The 26856-nt window shown below is 52.0% G+C and overlaps 1 protein-coding gene across 3 annotated transcripts; it reads right to left on the bottom strand.

Annotated features, from left to right (window-relative positions):
* Nucleotides 1-377: 377 nt before the first annotated feature.
* ZNF783 (zinc finger protein 783) lies at nt 378-22620 on the bottom strand. 3 transcript variants are annotated; one of them, XM_045496061.1, is made up of 8 exons: nt 22127-22620; nt 21482-21667; nt 14740-15141; nt 14526-14652; nt 14233-14361; nt 6430-6558; nt 5311-5403; nt 378-3508 (listed from the first exon to the last, which is right to left on the bottom strand). In XM_045496061.1, exons 2-8 carry the CDS (start codon nt 21485-21487, stop codon nt 2670-2672), a joined length of 1725 nt encoding a protein of 574 aa, XP_045352017.1. In that variant the 5' UTR covers nt 21488-21667; nt 22127-22620; the 3' UTR covers nt 378-2669. The 3 variants fall into 3 exon arrangements, with proteins under 3 accessions (XP_045352017.1, XP_045352015.1, XP_045352014.1); XM_045496059.1 differs by having other exon boundaries at nt 21482-22620; XM_045496058.1 differs by lacking the exons at nt 21482-21667; nt 22127-22620 and adding an exon at nt 18667-18864.
* Between the last annotated feature and the right edge of the window lie 4236 nt (nt 22621-26856).

Genomic DNA, 26856 nt, shown 5'->3' with positions numbered 1-26856 from the left:
CCCTGCCACGGGGAGGCGTGGAGATCTTGCGGCCCAGGACGGCGGCGTCGCGGCGGCCCTGGCCGTCGGCGCCACTAGCCCCGTACGGGACCCGCCCCGCGGCCCAGAGCCCGCTCTTCATTGGCCAGCCCAGAAAGCTCCGCCCCCGGCCTGCGCGGGCGGCCAGTCCCCGCGGGCTGGGAGCCCGTCCCCCACTGGCTGGCCCAGGAGGCCCCGCCCCCCGCGGCGGAAGCCCCGTCTACGCGGGTACCGCGGTCTCGTGCGCGAATGGAGGCCCAGGCTCGGCCCTTCGGGAACTGCTCGCCAGCCGGGCGGACAGACTGCGCCGTAGGGCCGACTCCCGGAAAGCAGGAAGCAGGTCATGCGCACGCACTCACTGAGTCCAACATATTTATTGAGCACCGATGAAGGCAAAGGGCCGCCACCGTCACAGTTCTGAAGGGCCTTTAAGCGCCAGGACCCCACCCTTCTTTGTTTACAAAGGAGGAAGCCGAGACCCAGAGCTAGGAGTGAGTCTAAGAGCCAAACCAAGTGCTAGTCTCCAGGACTCTGGAGCACCCCTCTGCTTCTGCACCACGCAGCATCCGTTGATTCATTTGGTGTAAAGAATGCTCCTTGAACACCGATTGAGTGCCAGGCAAACTCCCAAGGCCTTAGCTTTGGAAGAAGGGGGAGCCTGTGCCCTGCGATCACCCCGATCACCCGGGGTTCGCGCGACCACTGGAGTCCCAGTATTTACACAGGGCGTTTAGCATTAGAAAGGCCTAGGAACTCGGAGCCTTGAGGCATCCCCAGGAAACACCGGAGACCAGCTCTGAGCGCTAAGGGGCAGGCTCAGAGCAGCTACCTTTACACCATATCCTGTCAGAGCCCAGTCCTGACTGGTGAGGCCCCTGGAGAGGGTTGGGAGTGTCAGAGCAGAGAAGCAAGAATGCACAGTAGGGAAGGGTGGCACCCCTTCTTCCAAAGCCTAGGGGAGTGTGGCTGAGCTCGCACAGACTTGTTTACCCGTTCTTGCCCCAAAGGTTATGGCAATGTTCCCATCTGCCCCCAGCTCCGTTCATGATTTTGGGAGAGGCGTGAGGGCAGAGGGGGCCACAAGAAGTGGCCCAGCCAGGGACCCAGGCACCGGGAAGCAGGCCTGAATGCCGGCCATTTCACACAGTGCCAGAAAAATAAGACAACAGTCAAAACAGCTAAGGACCCATTACTCCAGTTTGAAAACCACCCAAACCAAGAGCTAGTCTCTAGGTAGCACCCACGGTGGTGTTACTTAAGAGGCACAAGATGCTAGCTGCCCTCGATGTTTCCAGGAGGCCTGACGCTGTTCCAACTTCCACGGCTTGAACCTCCTTGCTGTCGTTCCGCTGAAATACAAAGGGCTCCTAGGGGATGTAGCCGATGGGAATGTCTCACCTCACTCTGCACCCAAAGGACCTTCCACTCACTCCAGAAAATAAAGGTCCTTTCTGAGGGATTCTGGCTGGGGGGGGGGGGGGGGGGAAGGGCTGGAATGGGACAGAGAGGGGGCCCTGAACTTGCAGGATCAAACCACACTTCCCGTTTGCCCCACTGCCTCTAAATCTCTTATGACTCTGAAAACCCTAAGGTGAGGTAGGATGCGCTGGGGTCATTACCCCCTTTGACAAGTGAGGAACCTGAAATGGAAGTGGTTAAGAAAAATTCACCCGGATCTGGCCTTTCTCTGCTACCGGCCCCAAGTTCTTGGAAACAGACCCCTCTTTTAAGGTGGCAAGTCAGGCCCAGCAGCCCAGAAGTCCAGGCTGACTGGCCAGCCTCACCCACACCAGGATCTTCCTGGTGGGGAAGAGCCTCCTATGGCTGGGTCTGCATCCCTCCCCTCAAAGCAGCCACCCCCCTCCCAGCAAGGAGCGTGCATACCCATTAACACTGAGAGACTTGTTTCCCGCTCTCAACTAATAACCAAAATCAATCATGGATGTTGGAATACGGGGACTCACATACCTGGGAAGGCACCTGGTCTCTAGGGCAGCAGCCAAGGAATCCCTGTCAACACCCTGGCTGATGTGGAGAGCCCCCCTGCTGTCCCCACACGCAAGGTGGCAGGAGAATTCCTGCCCCTGGGGTTCCTGGTCCCCTTTGCAACCACACACAATACTTACAAAAGCATCAGAAAAGCTCCATAAGGAGGGGGGTTGGGGAAGATTTCAAATAACAAAAGTAGGAAATTCAAATTTCCAGTGCCCACCCTTCAAACTGTCCACTCTGCTGTGACCTCTGTGTACAATAACAAAACTGCAGGCCCTCGGTGTCTCCGTCGCTCCCTACCTGCAAGGGCCAGTCTCCAGTCCCCCCGCCCGCCTCCCGTACCTGCCAAAGGCTCTCACCGAAACTGGGCATCCTCTAAACCTTCGAGGATCCTTTCTAAGTCAGGAATGTAGAAAAGGCAGCAAAGAATGACAAACTTAGGAAATTCAGGCATCTGGCCACACACAGTCACCCAAAAGGCCACCGCTTCCCATCTGAATGAAAAACGAAAACAAACAAAAAACCTCTCCAAAGCTTCCCAGAATGAGGAACCGGCGTCAGGCACCAGGGGAAAGGCCTGAAGGCGGACAGCAGTCCCACTGGGGGTGCCCAGGAGAGCAGAGGGCCCCCCCCACCCCCACCCCAGGGCTCCTGCCGGGTCAGCCCTCCTCAGTGTGGCTGGGCCTGGGCCGGGGTGGACTCCCCGCGACGGCAGAGAGAGCGGGAAAGTGCGGGCCCGCCTGGCCCCGGGCGTGAGTCTGCATGTGGACAGACAGGTGGTGGTTGCGGTTGAAGGCCCGGCCACACTGAGGGCACTGGTAGGGCCGCTCGCCGGTGTGGATGCGCTGGTGGCGGAAGAGGTCGGACGGCCGGCGGAAGGCCTTGCCGCAGTAGGGGCAGGTGGGCCAGCCCTGACTGTCGCCCGTGTGCAGCCGCTGGTGCAGCAGCAGGCTCTTCCGCTGCTGGAAGAAGCGCAGGCACTCGCTGCAGTGATACACCTTGGTGGCCGCCGGCCTCCGTCCCATGAACGGACGGCCTGCCAGCGGGCGGCGCGCCCCGGGGTCGTCGGGGAGCCAGCGGATGACGGGGCCCGGCACCACCACCTCCCCCGGCTCCAGGGTGGAGTGGTCCTCCCCCCAGCCGGTGGGCGAGCTCCCCGGGGCCTCCCGGTGCTCCTCCTCCACGTGGCTCCGCTGGTGAATGGTCAGGTTGATCTTCAGGCGGAAACTCTGCCCGCAGTCGGGGCAGGGGAAGGTCCGCTCGCGGCGTCGAGGGAGGATGCGGGGTGGCTCCCCGGCGGCCCCTCCGGGCCGCGGGTCCCCCGCCCGCACCCGTGGCACCCCGGAGGCATGAAGCCGCCCAGGGCCCCCAGTCCTGCTCCTGGGCCTTTTGGGCATTCGACACACGGTCTGGCTCCGGGACTCCCCCAGGAAGAGCTGCTCAGGCGTCATCTCGTCCTCAGACTGTGCTTCTGTCTTGATGACCACGCCACCACCACCTGGACAGAGGAATCTCCACTGATTTCCAGTGAGCCACACTGGCCCCCACCCAGGCCACTCGACCCGGTGCTGCCTCCAGGCACATCTCTGGCCACATGTGCACCCATCCTGCACCTACTTGCACAGAGTCCTTTCTCCTCCACGAGCTCACAGCACAGATCGGGGACTCTGTTCGCTTGGCCCTAGCAAGCAGGCATTGCCTCCTAACATCATCCAGTCTGTTTACTGTCACGTAGCCCAGAGGCTCCGATGGCCCATCCTGGGAGGCCAAGCTAAAGGACATCAGGAGAGAGGAGACAGAGCCGCAAAACCAGGACCCGGGAGGTCAGACGGAATGGAAGACAATAGGTAGGCGGGGGCAGGGGAGACTGTGGACCCTGAGACACATTGGCCATGCAGGGTCCCCAAGAGTTCTGACAACTTTAGTTCCCATCTACGAAGGACAGTGAACCCTGGGGCAGCCAGACTAAGTAAGAAGCCTCAGGCCTGAAAGTGGTGGATGTCGTAGCCACACCCTGAGCTACTCATCGACGCAACAAATCTACACTGAGCAACCGCCACCTGCCTGCCGCCATGCTCTCTAGTGACAGGCAGGAGGCGCGAGGACCTGGGCTTCCTGGCTGGGCCTCAGTGTGGGTCACCCTGGACTCTGAGGCGGGACTGAGGCATAGGAACTGCCAGAACGGAGGAGAGAAGGGAGACCTGAAGCAGCACAGCGGTCGCAGCAACAGCCCTCAGGGGTCCCTGATGCTGGGAAGGAAGGTTCCGGCCACAAGCCCTGCTGGAACGCTGCATTCTTCGAAAGCCTTTACCTGCCGCTCCCTTCTGAGCTTCTCTGGAATCAGCCCCAACTACTGGCTTCTCTGACCTCCCCCAGCACCCAGGAGCTCAGCTGAGGCTCCAAAGCGGACAGCGAACCTTACCCTGGGCCCTTTAAGACGAAACCTTTAGCCCTTTCCGAGAAACGTCCGAGGTCTAGGACAAGAGGGATTTCTATTCTTGCTGAAGCATGAACTGAAACCACACCCCGGCAGACTGCAGTGAACCCTTAACTGCGGAACCTCCTGATGTCAGGACCTTGCAGCTCCCTGCCTGATGCAGCTTCCTGGTGACCCGCACAGATAATTCCTGACAGGACTTTATTTCTGTACTAGAAATGGCCCAACTGGGGGTCTCAGGCCCTATTCCCTGTGAAGGCCAAGGGTCCCAGATCTCTTGGTTTGAAGCCCATCCCCAGCTTGGACTCCCACCATGCCACCACCCCGAGGTGGGCCCAAATCTCACCTCTGCTCCCACCAAAGCAGGTACCAGGGTGGAACCAGGTGAGAACCGGATCCCTTTCTATTAGGGCAGAAAACCACCCCAAAGCCAGAAGGGGCAACAATTGCTCTCTTTTTTCCTGCTCATCAGGTTGTAAGCCTGGTTTTACGGACTCGAGGCCAGGGAACAAAATTTAAGTCACAGGCCACCACATACAAACTGGGAGACATTGGAAGCTGTGAGCCTGGACCACTTCCCAGGGCTGCTGGGAGGCCTTTCTGTCGCCAGACCGCAGACCGGGTGCACACAGCTTGTTTTCAAGCAGCACCTTCCACCAGGTCACATGTGATGGGGGGAAACCAGGACCTACGTGGTCTGGGTCGCCAGAGCCCCAGGGCACCAGTACCCGGGGATGAGGAAGGGACCCCTCAGGAGGAAGCCCCTCACCAGGTCCCACTTCGCCACCTCCCACCCCACTCCCAAGGGCCCCCAAGATCCTCCGAGGCTCTGCTGTGGCCACGGGGCCTCTCCCTTCACTCACCTGGCCCCCTGCTGGGCAGGCTGTCCCTGGGAGGGGAGGCTGGAGATTCCCCACCTGAAGATTCTTCCTCCTGTTTAACCGAGGCTGGTGGACCTGTGAGAGAGACTCCGTGAGGGCCTTTCCCAACAGCGGGCCCTTGATGGACAGCACAGGTATCTCTAAGCAGCCCCCAGACATGTTCGAACGCCTGCCAGGAAGAGGGGGCTCCAGGGCTCTGTCCGGAGGACTGCCCACGGCACGGCCTCTGCGTCAGAGGTGAGAGGAGGGCCGAGAAGGCCAAGGCCCCGGTTCCCGTCTGGGTCAATGCTGACAACTCCCTGTCACCCAGAGGGTGTGGGGAGGCCCCCGGAGCACAGTGCCAGGTCTGCAGGGGAACAAGGACAGTGAGAAGGTCCTCCCTCTCCTTACACACTGGCCGGGAAGGAGGGACTCGGGAGAGGGAGGGAGGGTCACCTCCAACCTCAGCGAGCTCATATTCACTGGGGGAGGGTCACAGAAATGACTGGAGAGAAGGTGACCCAGCCCGAAGAGTCAGGCCCCTGGAGGAGGAGGAGGAATGGGGGCGGGAGCTGGCGAAGCACGGTCTGGAGGCAGAGAACAAGGCTCTGGTATGCCACACGTTATGCTACATGCCTTCTGCGTGATACTCCATTTCTGGGAATGGATGGACAGAAATGTCCTTCAAACATAAGCAGGCAGAGATCACTGGAAGCGGGGACAGAAGGCACAGAGCCCCTCACGGGCTCCAGAAAGAGGACATCTACGGAGGAATGCCCATGCCAGGGCTGTTCCAGGCATATGACACAGGTTGCCCAGTTCGTGTGCCCCGCGTGCGAAGCCTGAGGAGGCCCAGCGCCTGCCCCCGTGTGCCCTTCCCCTCAGCCCAGCCAGGCCTTAGGGACGCACGCCTTTGCTCAGACCATCCTCTGCTGAAAATGCCCTCGGTTCCCAGCCAAAATCTACTCTTCCTCTAAGGCCTGCCTCAGGGGTCCCCTTTCCAGGCAGCCCGGTCCCCACCACCCCTCCCAGCCTCCAGCTTTAGCCCCCGTTCTCAGCACCGCCTGTCTGGGGCCGCCGTTGAGGTGGCGTCCGCACCGCTGCCCGGCGGCCCTCTCTCACCGGCGATGGTTCCGTCCAGGCTTCCCCTTGCTTCTGGGTCTTGCTCGTGCCTGGGGGCCCGCCCTTCTGTTGGCTCATCCTGGGCAGGGCCGACGGGGCTGAGGATGTGCTCTGGATGTGGAGGGAGGCCTGGAGAATGCAAATCAGGGATGCTAAGGACAACACAGGGATCCCCCAGGTGGCAGGAGCCTCTGAGGAACGGCTACCCGCAGTCACTGGGACCGGGGAGCGTCGGGTCAAACCCAGGTTATGATCATGCAGTGGGCTCCACTGACCATTAGTGGCTAAAAGAGAAGGAAAAGGGACAGCACAGTAACTCGTGCAATAGTCCCAGACAGGTCACGACACAGCAGGGCCAACGATCTGGCTTTTGGAGACTCCCAGCTCAGAAGGGTACTACAGTGGCTCCCAATCACAAGTCCTACACCAGGCTGATGTATAAGGATCCCCTTGGAAGCACCCCAAGATTCTCATCACCGTGACTTCTGGGTAGGCCTAGAAAGTATGCATTTTTAAATTTTTTTTTTTTAACGTTTTATTTATTTTTGAGACAGAGAGAGACAGAGCATGAATGGGGGAGGGTCAGAGAGAGGGAGACACAGAATCTGAAACAGGCTCCAGGCTCTGAGCTGTCAGCACAGAGCCCGACACGGGGCTCGAACTCACAGACCGTGAGATCATGACCTGAGCTGAAGCCGGCCGCCCAACCGACTGAGCCACCCAGGCGCCCCAAGTATGCATTTTTAAAAAAAGCTTCCGAGGGCAAAAGAGATGAACAAAGAATTTATGGAATAAGAAATTTAAATGGCCCACGAAAACATAAAAAGATATTCGACCACACTCATAATGAGAGAGGTACCATTAAAAACACACTGTTGTATGGGGCGCCTGGGTGGCTCAGTCGGTTGAGCTTCCAACCTTGGCTCAAGTCACGATCTCATGGTTTGTGAGTTCCAGCCCCGCTGGAACTGTGCTGACAGCTCAGAGCCTGGAGGCTGCTTCAGATTCTGTGTCTCCCTCTCCCCCCACTCACGCTGCAGAAAGAGGGGCACTTGGGTGGCTTAGTCAGGTGAGCATATGACTCTGGAATTCGGCTCAAGTCATGATCTCACAGTTCGTGAGTTCAGGCTCCATGTGGGGATCTGCACTGACACCATGGAGCCTGCTTGGGATTCTCTCTTTCCCTCTCTCTGCCCCTCCCAGGCTCACTTGTGCTCTCTCAAAATACATACATACATACATACAATAAACATTAAAAAAACCACTGCGTTAAGAAATTAAAGGCATACATAAATGTAAACATTTCATGTTCCTGGACGGGAAGACTTAATATTATGGCGTCAATACTACCAAACCGATCTATAGATTCAGCACAATCTCTATTAAAGCCTCCATGATATTTTTTACAGAAATAGAAAACCCCATCACTTCTCAGCCTTTTGGCTAAGATCAAGTGTAGAGAGAGAAAAACCCACCCTAAAATTCATATGGAGTCTCAAGGGACCCCCAAATAGCAACAATAATATTGAGAAGGAAGAACAAAGTTGAAAGACTTCTTGATTTCAAAACTTACTATGCAGCCTAAAGAAACAGAGAACCAAGACATAAACCTTCACATATCTGGTCAAAAGATATTTGAGAAGGGTCCCAAGACCACTCAACAGGGAAAGGACTTTTCAACAAATAGTGCTGGGAAAATCGCACATCCACACGCAAAAGAATAAAGTTGGATCCTTACCTAACTCCATATACAAAAATTAACTAAAAATGGATCAAAGACCTAAATATGAGACCTAAAACACAAAAGTCTTAGAAGAAAACATAGGACAAAAGCTTCAGGACATTGGATTTGGCAATGATTTCTTGGACAGGACACCAAACGCACAGGTAACAGAAGAAAAAAAGAGACAAACAAGACTTCCTGAAAACTTTTTAAATATGTGCATCAAAACATACTATCGAGTTAAGAGGCAATCCCCAGAACAGGAGAAAGTATTTGCAAATCACATATCTGACAAGATATGAATATCCAGAATACGTAGAGAGGTCCTAAAACTCAAAACAGATGGGGCACCTGGGTGGCTCAGTTGGCTGGGCATCCGACTTCAGCTCAGGTCATGATCTCACAGCTCATGAGTTCAAGCCCCACATCAGGCTCTCTGCCGTCAGCATAGAGCCCGCTTGGGATCCTCTGTCCCCTCTCTCTGTGCCCCTCACCAACTGATGTTCTCTCTCTCTCTCTCTCAAAATAAATGAATAAACTTAAAAAAAAACTTTAAAAAAATCTCAGTAACAGAAAAACAAACAACCTGACTCAAAAATGGGCAAAGGACTTGAATAGGCATTTCCCCAAAGAAGATATACGAATGGCCAACAGGCACATGAAAAGATGCCTGGAATCACCCATCATCAGGGAAATGATGGCCACTATCGAAAAGAAACAACAGAAAATAGTAACTTGGTAGGAACATGGAAAAACTGGAACCTTGGCACACTGTAGGTGAGTGTATGGTACAGTCACTATGGAAAACAGTGTGAGAGTCCTCAAAAAATTACAAATAGAATTACCATATGATCCAGCAATTCCATTTAGAAGTATACACCGAGGGGCGCCTGGGTGGCTCCGTCGGTTAAGTGTCCAGCTTCGGCTCAGGTCTGATCTCACGGTTTGTGGGTTCGAGACCCACGTCGCACTCTGTGCGGACAGCTCAGAGCCTGGAGCCTGCTTTGGATTCTGTGTCTCCCTCTCTCTCTGACCCTTTCCCGCTCACATTTTGTGTGTCTCTCTCAAAAATAGACATTAAAAAAAATTTCTTTTAGAAGTATACACCGCAAAGAACTGAAGGCAGAGTCTCTAAGAGGTATTTGTACGTGCACGATCGTAGCAGTGTTATTCGCAATAGCTAGAATATGGAAACAACCCAAGTGTCCATCGACGGGATGAATGGCTGAGCAAAATGTGGTACACACATACAACAGAATATTATTTAGACTTATAAAGGCAAGAAATTCTGACACAGGCTAAAACATGGGTGAACCTTAAGGACACCATGCTAAGTGAGATAAGCCAGTCACAAGAAGACAAATGCGGTATGATTCCACTGATACGAGCGACTCGGAGTAGACAAAATCATAGAGACAGAAAGTAGAACGGTGGCTGCCAGGGGCTAGGGGAGGGGGACAGAAGGAGGGAGTACTGTTTAACGGGTATAGTGTTTCAGTTTTACAGTTTACAGTTTTATAAGGTGAAGAGAGTTCTGGAGATGGGTGGAGGTGACGACTGCGTGCCATTATGAATGTATTTAATACCATCGAACAGCACACCCAAAAAAGGCAAAGATGGTAAATTTTATGTTATATGTATTTGACCACAATAAGAAAAAGAGAAAAGAAAACAGAAATGAAATACTGATACACAGTACAACACGGATGAACCCTGAAAACATTATGCTAAGGGGAATAAGCCAGAGTCAAAAGACCGCAGATTCTAAGATTCCTTTTATATGAAATGTCCAGGCAGGGCAAGTGTATCGTCAGAAACATGTGTCGTTGCTCAGAGCTGGGGGAGCTGGGAAAGCGTGGGGGGTGATAGCTGCAGGGTACAGGGTTTGTGTCTGAGGTGATGAAAGTTTTATAAAATTGACTGCCGTGTTTGCTGGTTGCGCGTCTCTATGAACATTCTAGAAACCAATGGACTGGACACTTTAAATGAGTGAGTTGCATGGGGAGTTCATTATATCTAATAAAGCTGTTATTTCAAAAAACAAAAAAAAAAAACTATACTGACATACTTCTTACCTATTAGGTAGACAAAAATTCTACAAGGTTGACCACATTCTCTGCTAGCGGGCCAGTGGGGAAGGAGGCTCTCTTCCACAACACTGAGGGAGATGCAAATGGTAAAGCCCCACGGAGGGGTATTTGGTGGTAACTTCTGGCAAATTTACATATGCCTTTACTTCCCCTGCAGCGCAGTTCCTAGGAATCTATCCCAAAGATACATTGGCAAAAATACGAACTGCCTTAGGCACAACATAGTCCCTTCGGCACGATTTCTATCAGTAAAACACTGGAAATACCCAGAGGTCCGCCAATGGGGACTGGGTAGACGGACTATGGTATATCACGCCACAGAACATTCCACATCCACAAAAGAAAGGAGAAAGATCTCTACCTACACGTGTGAAGCGATCTCCAAGGCAGACTGTGTAAGACAGGGATGTATCTCTGTGTTACTGATCTTTTCAAAAGGAAACACCAGAAGTACCAACAAGAAACTAATACAAATGGTTATCTGTAGGGACAAGGAGGGGACAACGATGGAAATAAGACTTCCCTGAATGTATCCTGTTAAACCAATTTGACTTTGCAAACATAACATGCCTTACATACTCAAATGGCTAAATCAAAAAGTAAAAAGAGCCATTTCTAAAAATCTAAAAATAAATAGAAGCAAATGAACTTAACTGTATATCAAGTTGATGACATAACCACATAGAGAAAATAATTATTGGGTCGCCTGGGTGGCTCAGTCGGTTAAGCGGCCGACTTGGCTCAGGTCATGATCTCGTGGTCCATGAGTTCGAGCCCCGCGTCGGGTTCTGTGCTGACAGCTCAGAGCCTGGAGCCTGTTTCGGATTCTGTGTCTCCCTCTCTCTCTGACCTTCCCCCATTCATGCTCTGTCTCTCTCTGTCTCAAAAATGAATAAACATTAAAAAAAAAAAAAAAAAGAAACAGAGAAAATAATTATTTCAAGGGACCTTAAAAGGCATTATTTTGTCTGTAGGTCCCGAATGGAATGCATTCAGAAGACCAAAAGAGCTATACAAAAATAAATAAATAAATAAATAAATAAATAAATAAATAAATCTCAGGCTTTAATCAAAAGTGTAATTGTTTAACATTCCCATGTAAAAGAAAAGTGACACACAAGTATAAGATCATAGAACATTAAATTTGAGTTAGAAATATCATTATGAACTCATGATTGTTTTTCTTTACAAAAATAGCCGTTTTCTCAAAAAAAAAAAACAAAACCACATATTTTCTGAAAAGGTTTAGAAGTAATACCAAAAATTAGCCACTACCAGCACTGATACTGTGGTCTCCAAATATCATTCATCACTGAAAGGGATTAAAACTCCATGGAGAAATTTGTATTCCAGGTCTGGGGTAGGAAATGATTCTAGAACATCTTGAATCTGAAAAGCCACTGAAGTCACACCAAAATGACCTACAGGCCAACGTAAGGGGGCTGCCGTGAGCTGAAGATGGGACAATTTAAGCACAAAAAATAATGACTGCGAAGGATTGGCACATATAACATATTCAACAGTCTATGAAGTCACAGTAACAAGAGCAACAACGACAATGATGATAATAACGTAAAAAGCTCAAGTATTGGTCACCTTTGCAGGTTTCTAAGGCAATAGCCCTTCATTCTGAAAAATGACGAAGGAAAAGAATTCAGCATCTCTCCTGCCTGTTCTGTACAGACTGCATTTCCGGGGAACTAAAAGAGTTGATTCAGGAAATTACTCTTTACAAAAGAATTTCAGCTATTCGGTGCATAAGGAGGACAGGATTTCACCATTTTGCAACCCCTAATGGAATAACAAATCCGGGCAATCATGTTCAGTGACTACTGATGTCATCAGGTGAGCTGGTGACGGGGAGCTTTGGAAGAGCAGGGGAAGGAAAGCACTGGAAAGCCAGGCGAGCGGAGCCTCTGTGCCTCCTGACGGGCAGCACCACCTCTGAAGTGATCCTGCCCGTAAGAGTCTGCCGGAATCCAAACAGGCCTCCCGATCTACCAGTTTATAGGAAATGCAAAAAAACGGAAGAACAATAAATGACACCAAATCCAGAATATGGGAAATAGTGGCATTTAAAAAGGTAAATGACGTGGCGCACCTGGGTGGCTCAGTCGGTTATGTGTTAAGTGCTCGACTCTTTTTTTTTTTTTTTTTAATGTTTATTTCTTTATGAGAAGAGAGCGCAGGAGCAGGGGGGAGGCTCGAACTCACAAACTGCAAGATCATGACCTGAGCCGGAGGTGGAAGCTTAACCGACTGTGCCACCCAGGTGGCCCAGTGAAGCGCCCCCGACTCTTGATTTCGGCTCAGGTCATGATTTCACGGTTCGGGAGGTCGAGCCCCGCGTCGGGCGCTGTGCTGACAGAGCCTGCTTGGGATTCCCTCTCCTCTCTCTGCCCCTTCCAGGCTCTCGTGCATGCGCGCTCTCACTCTTGAAATAAATAACTTTAAAAAAAACACAAAACTATTCAAAAGAGGGGCGCCTGGGTGGCGCAGTCGGTTAAGCGTCCGACTTCAGCCAGGTCACGATCTCGCGGTCCGGGAGTTCGAGTCCCGTGTCGGGCTCTGGGCTGATGGCTCAGAGCCTGGAGCCTGTTTCCGATTCTGTGTCTCCCTCTCTCTCTGCCCCTCCCCCGTTCATGCTCTGTCTCTCTCTGTCCCAAAAATAAATAAACGTTGAAAAAAAAATTAAAAAAAAAAAAAAAAAACTATTCAAAAGATAAACGACGTTAGAAGGTCAAACAAATAAATGACGTTAAAGAGGGAGAGGTGGGGCCGGTCCATCAACTGAAGAGCGGGAAGGAACAGAATGTGTAATATACACCCGCCCAGCTGGGCCCGGGGACAGTGCAGAGGTGGGTGAGCCTGGAAAACAAGCTCAGTGTAAGCAGGCCGACACAGAAGGTCACACCCAGCAGGATTCCACTGACAAGAAACGTCTAGAAGAGGCAAATGTACAGAGATGGAAAGCAGGTCAGCAGCCTGGCCTCGGGCTGGGGAGCAAGCAGAGGGAACCGCTAACAACTACAGGTTCGGCTTTGGCGGACAAGAAAGTTCTAAAAACAGACGGCGGTGATGGTCACAACCGTGAATGCAGTAGAAACACGGACTGCGTCGTCTACGAATGGTTTGGCAAGTTAGCTGTATCTCAGTAAAGCTGCTAAATGGCGGAGGAGGAGGTGTTCCCAGGCTGTTTTCCGGATTTTTTTATAAACCGAATACAACACGTGGACTTTGGTGGACTAGAAATAGAACCCGATGCCTATAGGAAATATTTTGGAGACAATCGGGGAAATCAGAACACGGACTTGGGAGGAGATCCTAATGTGCTGGGTGTGAGACAGTGGTATTTTGGTGTTTGTGTTCAGAGAAAGGAAAGAAAGAGACGGATGGAGCCAAGGTGGCAAACTCCCGATCGTTGCTGAATGTGCGTGACCGTCATTCGGGGGGTGCGCTTGCCCCTCTCTCGACTTTACTTTCTTCATTTTATTAAAAACAAAAACAAACAAACAAAAACAACCCTCCCAGAAGATTCTGACCTGCTAGAACCACGGTCCTACAGCGCGCCCGCTGGCCAGCTAGGGTCCCGCCCTGGCCGCCCCTCCGAGACGGCCGTCGCCACAAAGGGAAGCCGGTGCACCACAGGCCTCGCGGCCACCGCTTAGGTCGGGGAGCAGAGGTGGGAGGCCCGTGATGCACCGGTGCCAGGAGGGTCGCTGTCAGGAATAAGGCCCCACTGACACGATGCGCAGCACACGTGCGCTTTACTTTACGTCTGCCACGCAGTCCTCACAATAACCAACCACTGCCGGCCCCTGTGGCTCTAAGGCGAAAGCCCTCCCCACCCCCCGGCCTAGGACAGAGTGGGCCCCGCTTTGGGTAAAGGGGCCTGTGCTCCCTTCCTGGCCTCACAGCACATCTGGAAAGCCCGTCCGGAGAGCAGGGCTCCAATTCGGTGTGCCCACCCCCCACCCCGCCCCCACTCACCAGGGCTTGGCCTCCTGGGACGTGCTGCCTCTCTCTTACTCCCCTCCTCATGACCCCACAGGCTTTCAGGACAAGGCTCCTCTCCCCTCTCCATCTGGGTTAGGATGTCCGGTTTGGAGATAGCATAATCTGTGCACAGAATGGAAGGAGAGCTGGGTCAAGACTGGACACCCGCCACCCGGCTGCCCACAGAGATGGAGAGACACGGGGCAGAACAGAAGTCAAAGCGAAGACAGAGACTGCCCTGCCGGAGGCCAGTCTGTGAACACAGATCCCCACCTACGCAGCCTTACCCAGGGACACCAGCATCTCGTAGTTGCCCCGCATCACGTGCTTGTAGAGCTCCTTCTGCCACTCGTCCAGCTTGCCCCACTCCGGCTCGGAAAAATACACGGCCACGTCATCAAAGGTCACGGGCACCTGGAACCACAAGCACCACGTGCGCTCACCCGCACGCTTACGGGCACGGCCCCGTGCGCTGTCCCACCCCCAGTGCCCGAGGGATACCTTGGGGACCTCCCCCTTGCTGCCCGGGGGCAGCCGCAGGATCCAGAAGTTTCTGTTTCTCAGCAGGTTCTCCATGTTCTCCAGCCGCCTCTGCAGCAGCCCGTACTCCTGCAGCAGGGTCCCCAGCATGGCCCACTTGCCCTCCAGCTGGTTCCCGAACTCCACGGCCGTCTTCTCGCAGTCCGCCAGCTTCTTCTCGGCCGTCCCTGCCCGCCCCTCCAAGGTCAGCAAGCGGGCCAAGCAGGCATCCACTTTCTTCTCCAAGGCCTGGATGGCGGCCACCACCGTCCACAGTGTGATCTCCGTGGAGTACAGGTATGAGTTCTTCTCAGCAGCTGGCTGGGGTGACAGAGAAGGTGTCGAAGGGCTTTCGTCCCCTGTTTGCTTGTCCCTCTCTGGAGCCTGTCCACACGAGAAAGGGGAGATGGTATCACAACGACACGATCAGGGGCGCCTGGGTGGTTCAGTTGGTTGAGTGTCTAACTCTTGATTTCAGCTCAGGTCATGATCTCACAGTTCAGGGGATCCAGCCCCACATAGGGCTCTGCACTGACAGTGAGGCCCCTGCTTAGGATTCTCTCTCCCTCTCTCTCCCTCTGCCCTTCGCTCTGCACCTACAGGGGCACACATTTTCTCCCGCAAAATATATAAACATTAAAAAAATATATACAATCCAATGCCTCACAATAACACTTGCCCTGATAAGGCCCCGTCTGGGATCCTGAGGGCCAGCCAGGCATCCCAGTGTGGGATGGGAGGCAGGGACATCAGTTAGGACATCAGTTAGTGTAGCCTCAGGGACAGGAAACACCAGCTGGACCAAGGTGGTAGCAAGTGGGAAACCGGAGAAAAAACATGGCCAAAGGCATGGGTCTCAGGTGACTTCCGCCTTGGGTCTTAGTCTCCTCTACAAATGAAGGCACAGGCTTTAAAGCACAGAGGACACGAGGTTTGCAGTGAGAGAGCCTGGGTGCAACTGGCAACTCCGCCCACTGACTTTGGGCAAGGTTTTGACACATCTTTCAACTTCACTTCCGCATCTAGACAATGGAACAATAATAGTGCTCAGGTGGTAGGGTGCTGAGAATTAATGACACAATCTTTGTTGAAAGCACTTAGCACCGCATCATATACACAATACGCGCATGCGCCCTATGTTGATTCAGCTAAGATGATAATGATCAGGATGCTGACAATGATAATGGTTCTGGGCTCAGGGACACAGCATGAAACAGTTCTCATGGACTTTTTTCTCCCCCTCTTTCATTTCATCATCTTTCGACACCCTGGGGAAGAGCTTCTTTTTTATTTATTTATTTAGAAATTTGTTTTTATTTTATTTTTTTTTTATTTTTTTTTTTTTTAATTTTTTTTTTTTTCAACGTTTATTTATTTTTGGGACAGAGAGAGACAGAGCATGAACGGGGGAGGGGCAGAGAGAGAGGGAGACACAGAATCGGAAACAGGCTCCAGGCTCTGAGCCATCAGCCCAGAGCCCGACGCGGGGCTCGAACTCACGGACCGCGAGATCGTGACCTGGCTGAAGTCGGACGCTTAACCGACTGCGCCACCCAGGCGCCCCATAGAAATTTGTTTTTAATGTTTCTTTATTCTTGAGAGACAGAGACAGGGCACGAGTGGGGGAGGGGCAGAGAGAGGGAGACGCAGAATCCGAAGCAGGCTCCAGGCTCCGAACTGTCAGCACAGAGCCCGACGCGGGGCTCGAACTCACAGACCACGAGATCATGACCCGCACCGAAGCTGGACGCTCAGCCACCCAGGCGCCCCGGTGTGGAATCTGCTTCCGTTCTGTGCGCAGATTAGGTTATCTCTAAACCGGACATCCTAACCCAGATGGAGAGGGGACAGGAGCCTTGTCCTGAAAGCCCGTGGCGCCTTAGCTCAGCGCCTGGTGCACAAGCCTTTCTGGAGCACGTGCAATGGTCTGGTCCCGGTACATGGTGCTGAAAGCCTTGTTGGAAGGATGAACTGACCTCTTACTCCTCCAGTTCACTCCTCCTTCACGGCCAAACCACCGTCAAGTCCTATCCGTTTGACTTCCAAACTTAAACCCATCCTCTTTGCTCCCTCTCTCTCCCCTGCCATCACCCGGTCCACCCAGACAGCTGCTGCAATGCCAATTTCCCCTTCTCCTCCATACACTTTCCACAGAGTAGTCAGTAAGCATTAAAAAAACAGGCTAGACCATTTTAGCCCCCTGCTCAAAACTCTCCAACAGCTTCCCAGTGTACTTAGAACAGAATCTATGCTTCTCAGACCTCAGCCTGCCCCCCGACCTCACTTATTTACTACACTCCGGCCACCCCGGCCTCCTTGGATTCCTGGGACACATAACCCTCCTCCATGTCAGCTTTGGCTCTCCCTGCACCTCTCCGCGTCTGGCTTCCTCTCATCTTTAAGGCTCCAGCTCAAAGCCCCATGGAGACCTTCGCCGATTAACGCATCTAAAATACGCCGCGGTGGGTTCCTTCTTTCACAGCACTAATAACCCGTGATGATTCTACCCATCTATCTGTGTTATGGTTTGTTTCCCCCAGAACATGAGTTCCCGAGAGTGTGTTTGTGATTCCCAGTTGTATTTCCGGCTTCTAAAAGAGCGCCTCTCTCACCTCGGATGCTCAATTAATACCTAGTGAATGAATGAAGGACTACACAATGAAGCAACATTAATTAACAGTTACTGAACACCTGTCGTTGCAAAGGTGCAAGGTGGGAATGCAGAAAAAATGATGTGTGATGTGGCTCTTCCTTCGCCGGGTGAAAAATTCCGTACAGAAACCATCATGATAAACAACAGTGTATGATGGGCTAACAAGTGTTGGGGGCAACTCTGTCCTGTTTGGGCAATTTCTGGGGAATCTCAGGTACTGTATGATGGCAGAGGGAAAGGAGGGAGTGGGTAGGAATGGCCAGAAAAAGTTCTGAGGCAGTGGCCCTGGGCTGGGTGGGAGCTGGTGCTGTCACCAGTGTAGTCACAAAAATGCTTTGGGGGGGGGGCGCGGGTGAGGGGGGGTTGGTAACCACAGTACTGGCACCCTCATTCTCTCTCCCCTGCACTCAGGGAACCCTAAGGGAAGCACACACCAAACTCGTTAAAGAAGAGGGAGAGGAAGTTTCTCCTGTAAAAGGATCCACAAAAATCAAAGTTTCAAAAAGTTCACTGAGATGCGTTAATAGAAGCTATTTATTGAGCTCTGTTTGCAAGTGGTTTTCTGGTGCGTCAAAAATAGCCACAGGATTCTTTTCTCCGAATTGGGCATACTGCACATTATCGGCCAATATTCTAAAAGAATACAAGTAATCTAATCCAACAGGCTAATCGTAGAAAAAAAAAAAAAATCTACCTACAATTCCTCTCCTGAGCAGCATTCAATACCTGTCTCTCAGGTAAAAGTAGAACACTGGGTTCCTTCGAGGGGGCGTAATTCCAAAGTCCTGGCCGCGGCCTCGACTAGGTGAGTGACCTTGGGCGGGTCCCTTCCCTCAGACTCTGCGGCTGTCAGAACCACATGGTGCTGGGGGCTGGCGACCCTGTCCTCCGTGCGCGCCTCCGGGAAGACAATGGAGGGGGGGGGTGGAAACAGCCACTCGGTTCTAATGTGAGGCCTGTCATCTGAGGTGTTACTGGGTAGCCCGGCCTGTCCCCCGCCGTCGGGCCTCCCGGCCGGCGCCCGCCGCCCCGCCTGCCCGTTTGGGCCGCCCTGCCGGTCGGCCCGAAAGCCCGGCCCGGACGCCAGACGGGGTCGGGGGGGCGGACCGAGCGGGCGCGGGCGCAGGCCCGGGCGGAGGCGGCGGGCCAGGAGGCCGCGCCGCGGGGCCGCCCCACGCCGGCCGGGCCGAGACCCTCGCGGGCCCTCGCGGCGGCGGCCCCGGCCCGTCTGGGCGTCTGCGCGCCTGGGCGCTTACCCGGGCGGGCGCCGCTTCGGCCATGGCTGCTCGCGTCCCTCTCTCGGCGGCTCTCCTCGGCCTGGCCTGTCGGGCCTGGCGCAGCGCGCAGGCGGCGGCGGAGGCGGAGCGGAGCCGCCCAGCCTCGGAGCTCCTGCCGGGCGGCCGCGAGCTGCGTCCGAGCCACGTGCCCCGCCGGCCCTTTAAACAAGAGCTGTGCTCGCGGCCGGGCCCGAGGGTGCGCACAGCGCCCCCTGCAGCCCGAAGGACCGCACGCCCGCGGCCCGCGGCCTTCCGCGCGCCCACCCGGGGGAGGGCGGCCGCCCGCCCTGGCCTGGGCCGCGGGAGTGGACGCGGGCGGCGGACCTGCCGCGGACCCCTCCAGCCCGGCTTCGGCGGGAGGGGGAGCGACCCGCGGACCCCGTGCAGGAGCAGCTTGGTGGACCCAGCCCTGGCCCCTAACCCCTCTAGGACGCTGGGGCCCCAGCGTCCCTCTTGGGAGAATCGGATCAGGTTACTAACGAAACAAGCTTTCAGGACACTAAGAAAATGTGGGAGTTTCCCTTTGTGTGGGGGAGGAAGGGCCGTCCTCAGCGGGGAATCTGAAGTGTATGCAGATTTACCATTTTAACACTTCTAATGGACCCAAAGTGACTATTAGTTTGGGTATACACATTTTGCCCAGCGGTGGGGTAGGGTGGGACAGATAACTACTTGTTTAGTTTTCCAGAGCAAATAGAAGGCCCTCAGGAAAAAATTATTTCATTTAAAGAAAGAAAAGAAAAGAAAAGAAAAGAAAAGAAAAGAAAAGAAAAGAAAAGAAAGAAAAGAAAGGCAAAAAGCTCTCCCTCCCTTACCCAACACCCCCCCCCCCCCCCCCCCCCCCCCCGGAATCCTGGGTCTCCTCCTCCTTCCCTGGGGCCTGCTTCCCCAGCAGACACTCCGTCAGTTCAGGCACGCTTTGCAGAGCTCTCTGGAGCCTTCTGTGCCACACCCAGTCTTCACTTGCCCATCAGCCACCAACTGGGGATCTTCCGTAGCTTTGGCTCCCGACTGGGTGTGCAGCAAGAGTAAATCGAACGCGAATTCAGGCCCTGACACATCTTGAGTAAACCACTCAATCCGGGACCCATTTTCCTCATCTAGTTAACCACTGAATATAAAGTAAAATGTGCTTATGCAGTTAAAGTTTTATTTTCTATCTTTTCTGCATTTCCCATTCATCCTAGTTTTTGTTCAAGTCAGAAAACAGTTCCCACTAGAAATTACTCTGCAGTTTTCTTTCTTTTTTTAGTATTTCCTGTTTTTGGAGGGAGGAAAGAAAATTATTTGCCCATATATTTGATCCAAGCAAAAGTGTGGTCAACTGACCTACAATAAAGAAACTGACTTTCTCCAAGTAAGGTGCACCCCTAGAATTTGGGGCAAGGTTAGGAAGCATTATTTTATTTTTATTTTTTTAGGAAGTGTTTTTTTTTTTTTTTTTTAATGTTTCTTTATTTTGAGAGAGCACAAGCAGCGGAGGGACAGAGAGAGAGAGAGAGAGAGAGAGAGAATCTGAAGCAGGCTCCAGGCTCCCATCTGTCAGTACAGAACCCAATGGGGGGCTCAAACCGCTAAACTGTGAGATCCTGACCTGAGCCGAAATCAAGAGTCGGACGCTTAACCGACTGAGCAACGCAGGTGCTACAGGAAGTGTCATTTTAATAAAAAAAATCAAGTCAATATATGGCCTCATTCATTGTGGAGATCCTTGTTGAGATAACCCAGCCTAAGAATTTGCAAATGTGTGCTGAAAAACATTAAGAGCATCCTTAGCATCTCATCAGGGGTTGGTCGGACAAATGTATTAAGGATTATAAGATCCTGGTAAGCTGTGGTCTTATAAAATAAGAATTAATGTCCAATGCAAACAGAAAGAGTCTGGAAGATGAGTTGGAGAAGAAGAAAACATTAGTATTTAACAAGCTCTGTTCAGGGAAGAATGCTCTAATTTTTGACAGCCGTCTTAGATTCTTAGAAAGTTTCTGGAAGTCCGTGGTAGCCAGCCTTCAGTGTGCATCATGTTCCCCTGGTGCGCTTGTTAAGACACAGACTGCTGGGCACCTGTCTCGGAGTGTCCAAGTCTGAGGCTGGTGGGGGTGGGGGTGACCAGAATCTGTTTTTTTTTTTTTTTTTTTTTTTTAGCATTTATTTTTGAGACAGAGAGAGACAGAGCATGAACGGGGGAGGGTGAGAGAGAGAGGGAGACACAGAATCTGAAACAGGCTCCAGGCTCTGAGCGGTCTACACAGAGCCCGATGCGGGGCTCGAACTCACAGACCGCGAGATCATGACCTGAGCCGAAGTCGGCCGTTCAACTGACTGAGCCACCCGGGCGCCCCCAGAATCTGTTTTTCTAACTAGCTCCCCGGTGATGGTGATTCTACTGATGTGGTGATCATACTGTGAGAACCACTGCCCTGTTTATCAGGTTCCCACAGCTGCCTCCCATTCCCATGCTCGGATTTTATAAATACATTAAACAAAAAACACAAAAACTTTACACCACGATGTGGTTTATTGGGCAGACCAGCCTGGTGTAGCTTTTTTGTATGTATGTATGTATGTATGTATGTATGTATGTATGTATTTACTTACTTACTTATTTATTTAGGGAAAGGAAGAGAGAGAATCCCAAGCAGGCTCCGTGCTGTCAGCATAGAGCCCAATGTGGGGCTCAAACCCATGAACCAGGAGATCATGACCTGAGCTGAAATCAAGAGTCTGACTCTTGATTAACCAACTGAGCCACCCAGGAACCCCTTTGTGCAGCTCTAATAGAAGTTACAATTACCTGCATCCTTAATTATTCATGTTTCTGGTGAGTTTGCTCTTTTTTGGATCAGATCTCCTGGGCCTGAATACCTCTCGGTGAGCTGACAACATCGGATTTCCAAAATGGCGGCGCAGACCCTGGAGGAACAGGGGTGACTCTGCCAAGGTGTAGGTCACTCTGAATCAGTGTATCCTCAGGCCTCTCCTGCAGAAGGTGGTATCGTCAGAGATTGAGGCCCACCACACCACCACCTAGGGTCACTCAGCTTGGGGTCAAGATACTCAAGTGCGAGTGCCCTATCGGCACATTATGAGCCAAGGGATAGGCACAGCTCAGAAAAAGAATTCCTGTGCCCCCCTCCACACACACCCTATTTCCAAGCTTGTAACTTAGATTAGGAAATGGGCCCATGCAGAATTATAAAGCATTAGGAAGGGAAGTATTAGCAGAGGGAGACCAGAAGTATAACCACGCCTCTCCCCCCCCCCCCCACCCTTCTCCTGGGAGCCTAGTGTAGACAATACTGAGCTCCCTATCCCGGGAATACCCATTATACAGAATCGTTCAACAACCGTGGTGAGCATGTAAGTGCAAAGCCCTGGTACTCAGAGCTGTAGAGTCTGGTCCCTGTCTTCAAAACGCATCACATCTTGTTGACTCTACCTTAGCGATCTCGTCCAATATCCTTGTCCGTCACTCTCTTCCCATCGCGGCTGTACCGTCAGGTCTTCATTGGCTCTTGTTGGCCTCAGAAACCTTCTAACATATCCCCTTACCCCAACCAAAAAAAGAAAGAATACAAAAAAACCCACCCCACCCCACATGATGTAACTCTCATTACATTAATATTCCCAAATCACAGCTAGAATCAGTTCACCATTTTGCTCAAACTCTGAGCTCTCCATTACTAACTCAAAATCCAAACCCCTGAGGCTGACTGCAACCTATCTTTCCAACCACATCCCCGACTATTCCTCTTCTCACATCCCACCCTCCAGCCAAATCTTATGAATTGGTGTTTCTTTGTACATGCCCTATAATGTCTCTTTTGCTTATGTTGCTTCACCGAGAATGTCCTTCTTCCCATCCTTTTTTTTTAAGTTTACTTACTTATTTTGATAGAGCGAGTGGGGAAGGGCACAGAGAGAGAGAGAGAGAGAGAGAGAGAGAATTCCAAGCAGGCTCCACACTGTCAGCGCAGAGCCGGACACGGGGCTTGAACTCATGAACTGTGAGAGATCATGACCTGAGCTGAAACCAAGAGTTGGATGCTCAACCAACTAAGCCACCCAGGCACCCCATCCTTCTTCCCATCCTTAAAGGTCCAGTCCAAAAGTCCTGTCTTATGGCGCCTGGGTGGCTCAGTCGGCTAAGTGTCTGACTTTGGCTCAGGTCATGATCTTGTGGTTCGTGAGTTCGAGTCCCACGCTGGGTTCTGTGCTGACAGTGTGGAGCCTGGAGCCTCCTTCAGATTGTCTCCCTCTCTCTCTGCCCCTTCTCCGCTTGCACTCTTGTCTCTCTCTCTCTCTCAAAAATAAACACACATTGGGGCGCCTGGGTGGCGCAGTCGGTTAAGCGTCCGACTTCAGCCAGGTCACGATCCCGCGGTCCGTGAGTTCGAGCCCCGCGTCAGGCTCTGGGCTGATGGCTCAGAGCCTGGAGCCTGTTTCCGATTCTGTGTCTCCTTCTCTCTCTGCCCCTCCCCGGTCATGCTCTGTCTCTCTCTGTCCCCCCCAAAAAAAAAATAAAAATAAACGTTGAAAAAAAAATAAACACACACTAAAAAAAAAATTCACCTCTCATAGAGCCTTCCCCAACCCCCACAACTAAATGTAATTGTTCTCTGAATTCTTTAAGTAGGCTTCGCACCCAGTGCAGGGCCCAATTCAGGACCTGAACTCACAACCCGAAGATCAAGCCCTGAGCCAAGACCAAGAATCGGGTGCTTAACCGACTTAAGAATTCTCTGAATTCTAACAGACCTTCAGCCTCACTTGGGACATTTAATTTTACCTTGTATTAGATTCCCTTAACAGCCTGTAAACCCCAAGAGCAAGATCTCTGTCTGATTTAACCGTCCACATCCTCTGCAGACCTTGCACCCGGAGGCTACTCAGATACTTGTGAGCGGACACACTCGCAGGTGGAATGGAATCTTGCACCAGTCTGGGAAAGGGTTATGCAAACACGCAGCACAAGGAGGAGACAGATTTCGATAGAATATAAACTCGACTAGGGCAAAGATCTGTTTTGTACACTTAAATATCCCAAGTATTTAAAAGTGCCTCGGGGCGCCTGGGTGGCTCAGTGGGTTGAGCGTCTGACTTCCAGCTGTTCGTCGGGCACTGTGCTGACAGCTCGGAGCCTGGAGCCTGCTTCGGATTCTCTGCCTCCCTCTCTCTCTGCCCCTTGTCCACTCACATCATCTCTCTCTCTGTCTCAAAGATAAACATCAAAAAAAAGTAATAAATTTAAAAAAATAAATAAAAATAAAGGTGCCTAGATGACAGGTGTGATATACATTTGTTGAATAAAAGAAACACATGAGGGAAGCGTTCACACAAGGGGGCTTATAAACTGAGCAGCGAGGGACGCCTGGGTGGCTCAGTCGGTGGAGCGTCCGACTTCGGCTCAGGTCATGTTCTCCCGGTTCGTGGTTCCAGCCCCACGTCGGGCTCTGTGCTGACAGCCCGGGGCCTGGAGCCTGCTTTGGATTCTGTGTCTCCCTCTCGCGCTGTCTCACTCTTTCTCAAAAATAAACATTAAAAAAAAAAAATTTTTAACTGAGCAGCGAAAAATAAATAGTATTTGGTTCACAAAGAAGGGAATTCCTGGAAAATGGAAGGCACAGCTTATTCACTAAGTGGCAGGCAGCCCAATGTGGCAGCAGCAAGGATACTTTAGAGAGTGAAAGGGGAAGAAACTCGGAGCAGGTTAGGTTTTAGGCGGTCAAAGTGTAAGTTCTATACTAAAAAGCCGGCTCTTTGTCTTGGAGGAAAGCCCTTCTCCAATTCGTGTGCCAGGACAATGACTCTGGTAGCATAAAGGATGTGGTGAAGGGCAGGAGAGCAGTTAGGCTACCGGACAGTTTAGGTGGGCAACAACCGGGACCCTCATCTGTAGGAAAGGAAGGAGAGAAGACAGGACAGATGAGAGTCACTAATGTTCGCAATTTAGTTCCTTCTTGTCGATTTAAAATTTTCTAACTTGATCATCCTTGTCCTTCCGACAGCTCCATTTCCCGTTTCCCTCCCGGCACCTAGCAGAGCCGGCAAAAGGTTGGTATTTTGTATCACACTCAAGAAGGCACCGCAGACACAGATGCAGACACAGACCTGGAGATCTTGTTAAAACCTGCAGACTCGGCTTCGGTGGGTCTGAGTCTGCATTTCTACAAAGCTCCCCTGCCATGCCGATGCCGCTGGTGCAGAACCCACGCTTTGGGTAACAAAGACTCAGAACCCAGCCTGGACCCGAGGTGCTTGGTTACGGTCAACCAGAAGCACCCATGGTCAAGTGTATGGGCTCTGAGGCAAGATGGCCCGGGTTGCCAGCAACCTCCGCCGGTCACTTCATCTCGCAGAATGCGAGATGTGAAACGGGGTATAATCGTACCCCCCAAGAGGCTGGTGTGAGGGCTGAGTTCACTTTTAAAAGAGTGCCTCACACATGAGGGCTCAGCAATTATCAGCCATTATTACAGTAGTCCAAAGGCCTGATAAATTGTTCTCCTGCCTCAGGGAAAACTTAAACACTGCCAGAGAACCAGAATCCTATCCTGTCCTTTGTTTTTCTCCCCACAATGCCAAAGACTGGTCACATTAAGACACTCCATTGGCAGGTAAGGATATTCAAGGATGGGATTTAGGGGAATCCAGGATGCAAAAAAGCTTGGGGGCAGGAGCCTATAGAAGGAACCTGGAGTAGCTCCAGAGGTTTTCCTACATATAACGAAGCCCGACACCTCAGCTGAACACGGCGCCTGCGTTCCCTTCATGTTCAATTTCTACACCAAGCCAGTCCCATACCTTACAGCGACCTGCGTTTATTTTTATCTATTTCTTTATTCCTTTTTATCCCCACGTCCCTCTCACCGCTCCCATAGGCAACTGTAATGCCTTTAAGGTGTCACTTTTGGTTTCCAGGTGTTCTTACAAAATGTTTTGTGTACGTGCATTTCATATAAATGGTATTGTCATAGATCTCGTCCAGTTCCTTACATTTTCCCACTCGGCACTGCATGTTTAAGATCAACCACCAGTGTGGCCACATGCATATCCAAGCTGACATTCCTGCTACCCAGTACCCCCTGAGATCACACCCTACCTGCCCTCTCTTCCTTCCATCTCCCAACAACCAACACCCAGACTGTGTGCGGCCCTCGATCACAAACAAGGTCCCACGAACATCCTCGTACATGCCCTCTTCTCGTCTGTCCTAAACTGAAGTAAAAATGCAGGTCAGGCTGTGACTTTATGCCTCTGTCACTGCTCCAGGTCAGCCACCTCTTCCATATTATGTTTGTCTGGAGAGAGGGAGGAAGAGAGAGAGAGACAGAGACAGAGACACAGAGAGAGCAGGGGAAGGGCAGAGAGAAGAGAGAGGGAGGCAGAATCTCAAGCGAGGCTTGAACTCACGATCCATGAGACCACGGCCTGAGATGAAGAGTCGGACGCTTGGCTGAGCCACCCAGGCGCCCCTCCATCTCGGTATTCTTGACAAAGGGAGAAAAATATCCAACGCGAGCATTTTTTTTTTTTTTTTTTTTTGCTAGTAGCAAGTTTTATTCTAGGCAACTGCAAATCATCAAAGGGGACACTCACATAGGACCCAGAAGCCCACTCCCATCTCCCCAGACAACAGTGAGGCAAGCATTCAACACTCCTGAGAAGCATTTCTGCGCTTTTTCTCCGCCGTCTCTGGAACAGTCAATCCCAGAACTAATTTGGAACATGTGTAATCTGCACAATCTCAACAACTGGTGTAGTAAGAACAAACTCCAACACCCACCGGAACAAGTCAGACAACCATAAGGAACGAAGGAGTCTTCTACCCTGGGCGGCTGCAGAACCCAGTGAGGACCAGGTGGGAAGAGGAAGACTACGGTGAGAGACCGGGGTTCCCGAGCAGTGAGCGCCTGGCTCCATGAGGGACTCTGTTCTCAGCAGGGGCTTTGGGGGGTCTACTCCTACCGCTCTCCTCCTCTGGCTGCTCTGGCTTCAGGTAGCCCCTTGTGAGACTGCCAAGGACCCCCACGACAGGGAGCCCAGCACTCTGCCCCCTGATCTCTGGCCTAACTAAGTGTGGGTGGGCTAGAAGAGCCCCATAAACAAATCCCTCCTAGAGGGTAGGCCCAGTCCCCATGTTAGGAACAACCTCTACAATGCTGGAAA

This window comes from Leopardus geoffroyi, chromosome A2 (genome assembly GCF_018350155.1).
Source record: "Leopardus geoffroyi isolate Oge1 chromosome A2, O.geoffroyi_Oge1_pat1.0, whole genome shotgun sequence".
In the NCBI taxonomy this organism is placed as follows: Eukaryota; Metazoa; Chordata; class Mammalia; order Carnivora; family Felidae; genus Leopardus; species Leopardus geoffroyi.
The sequence above is the reverse complement of the archived record's forward strand: the minus strand, read 5'-3'. Positions and strand labels throughout refer to the sequence as shown.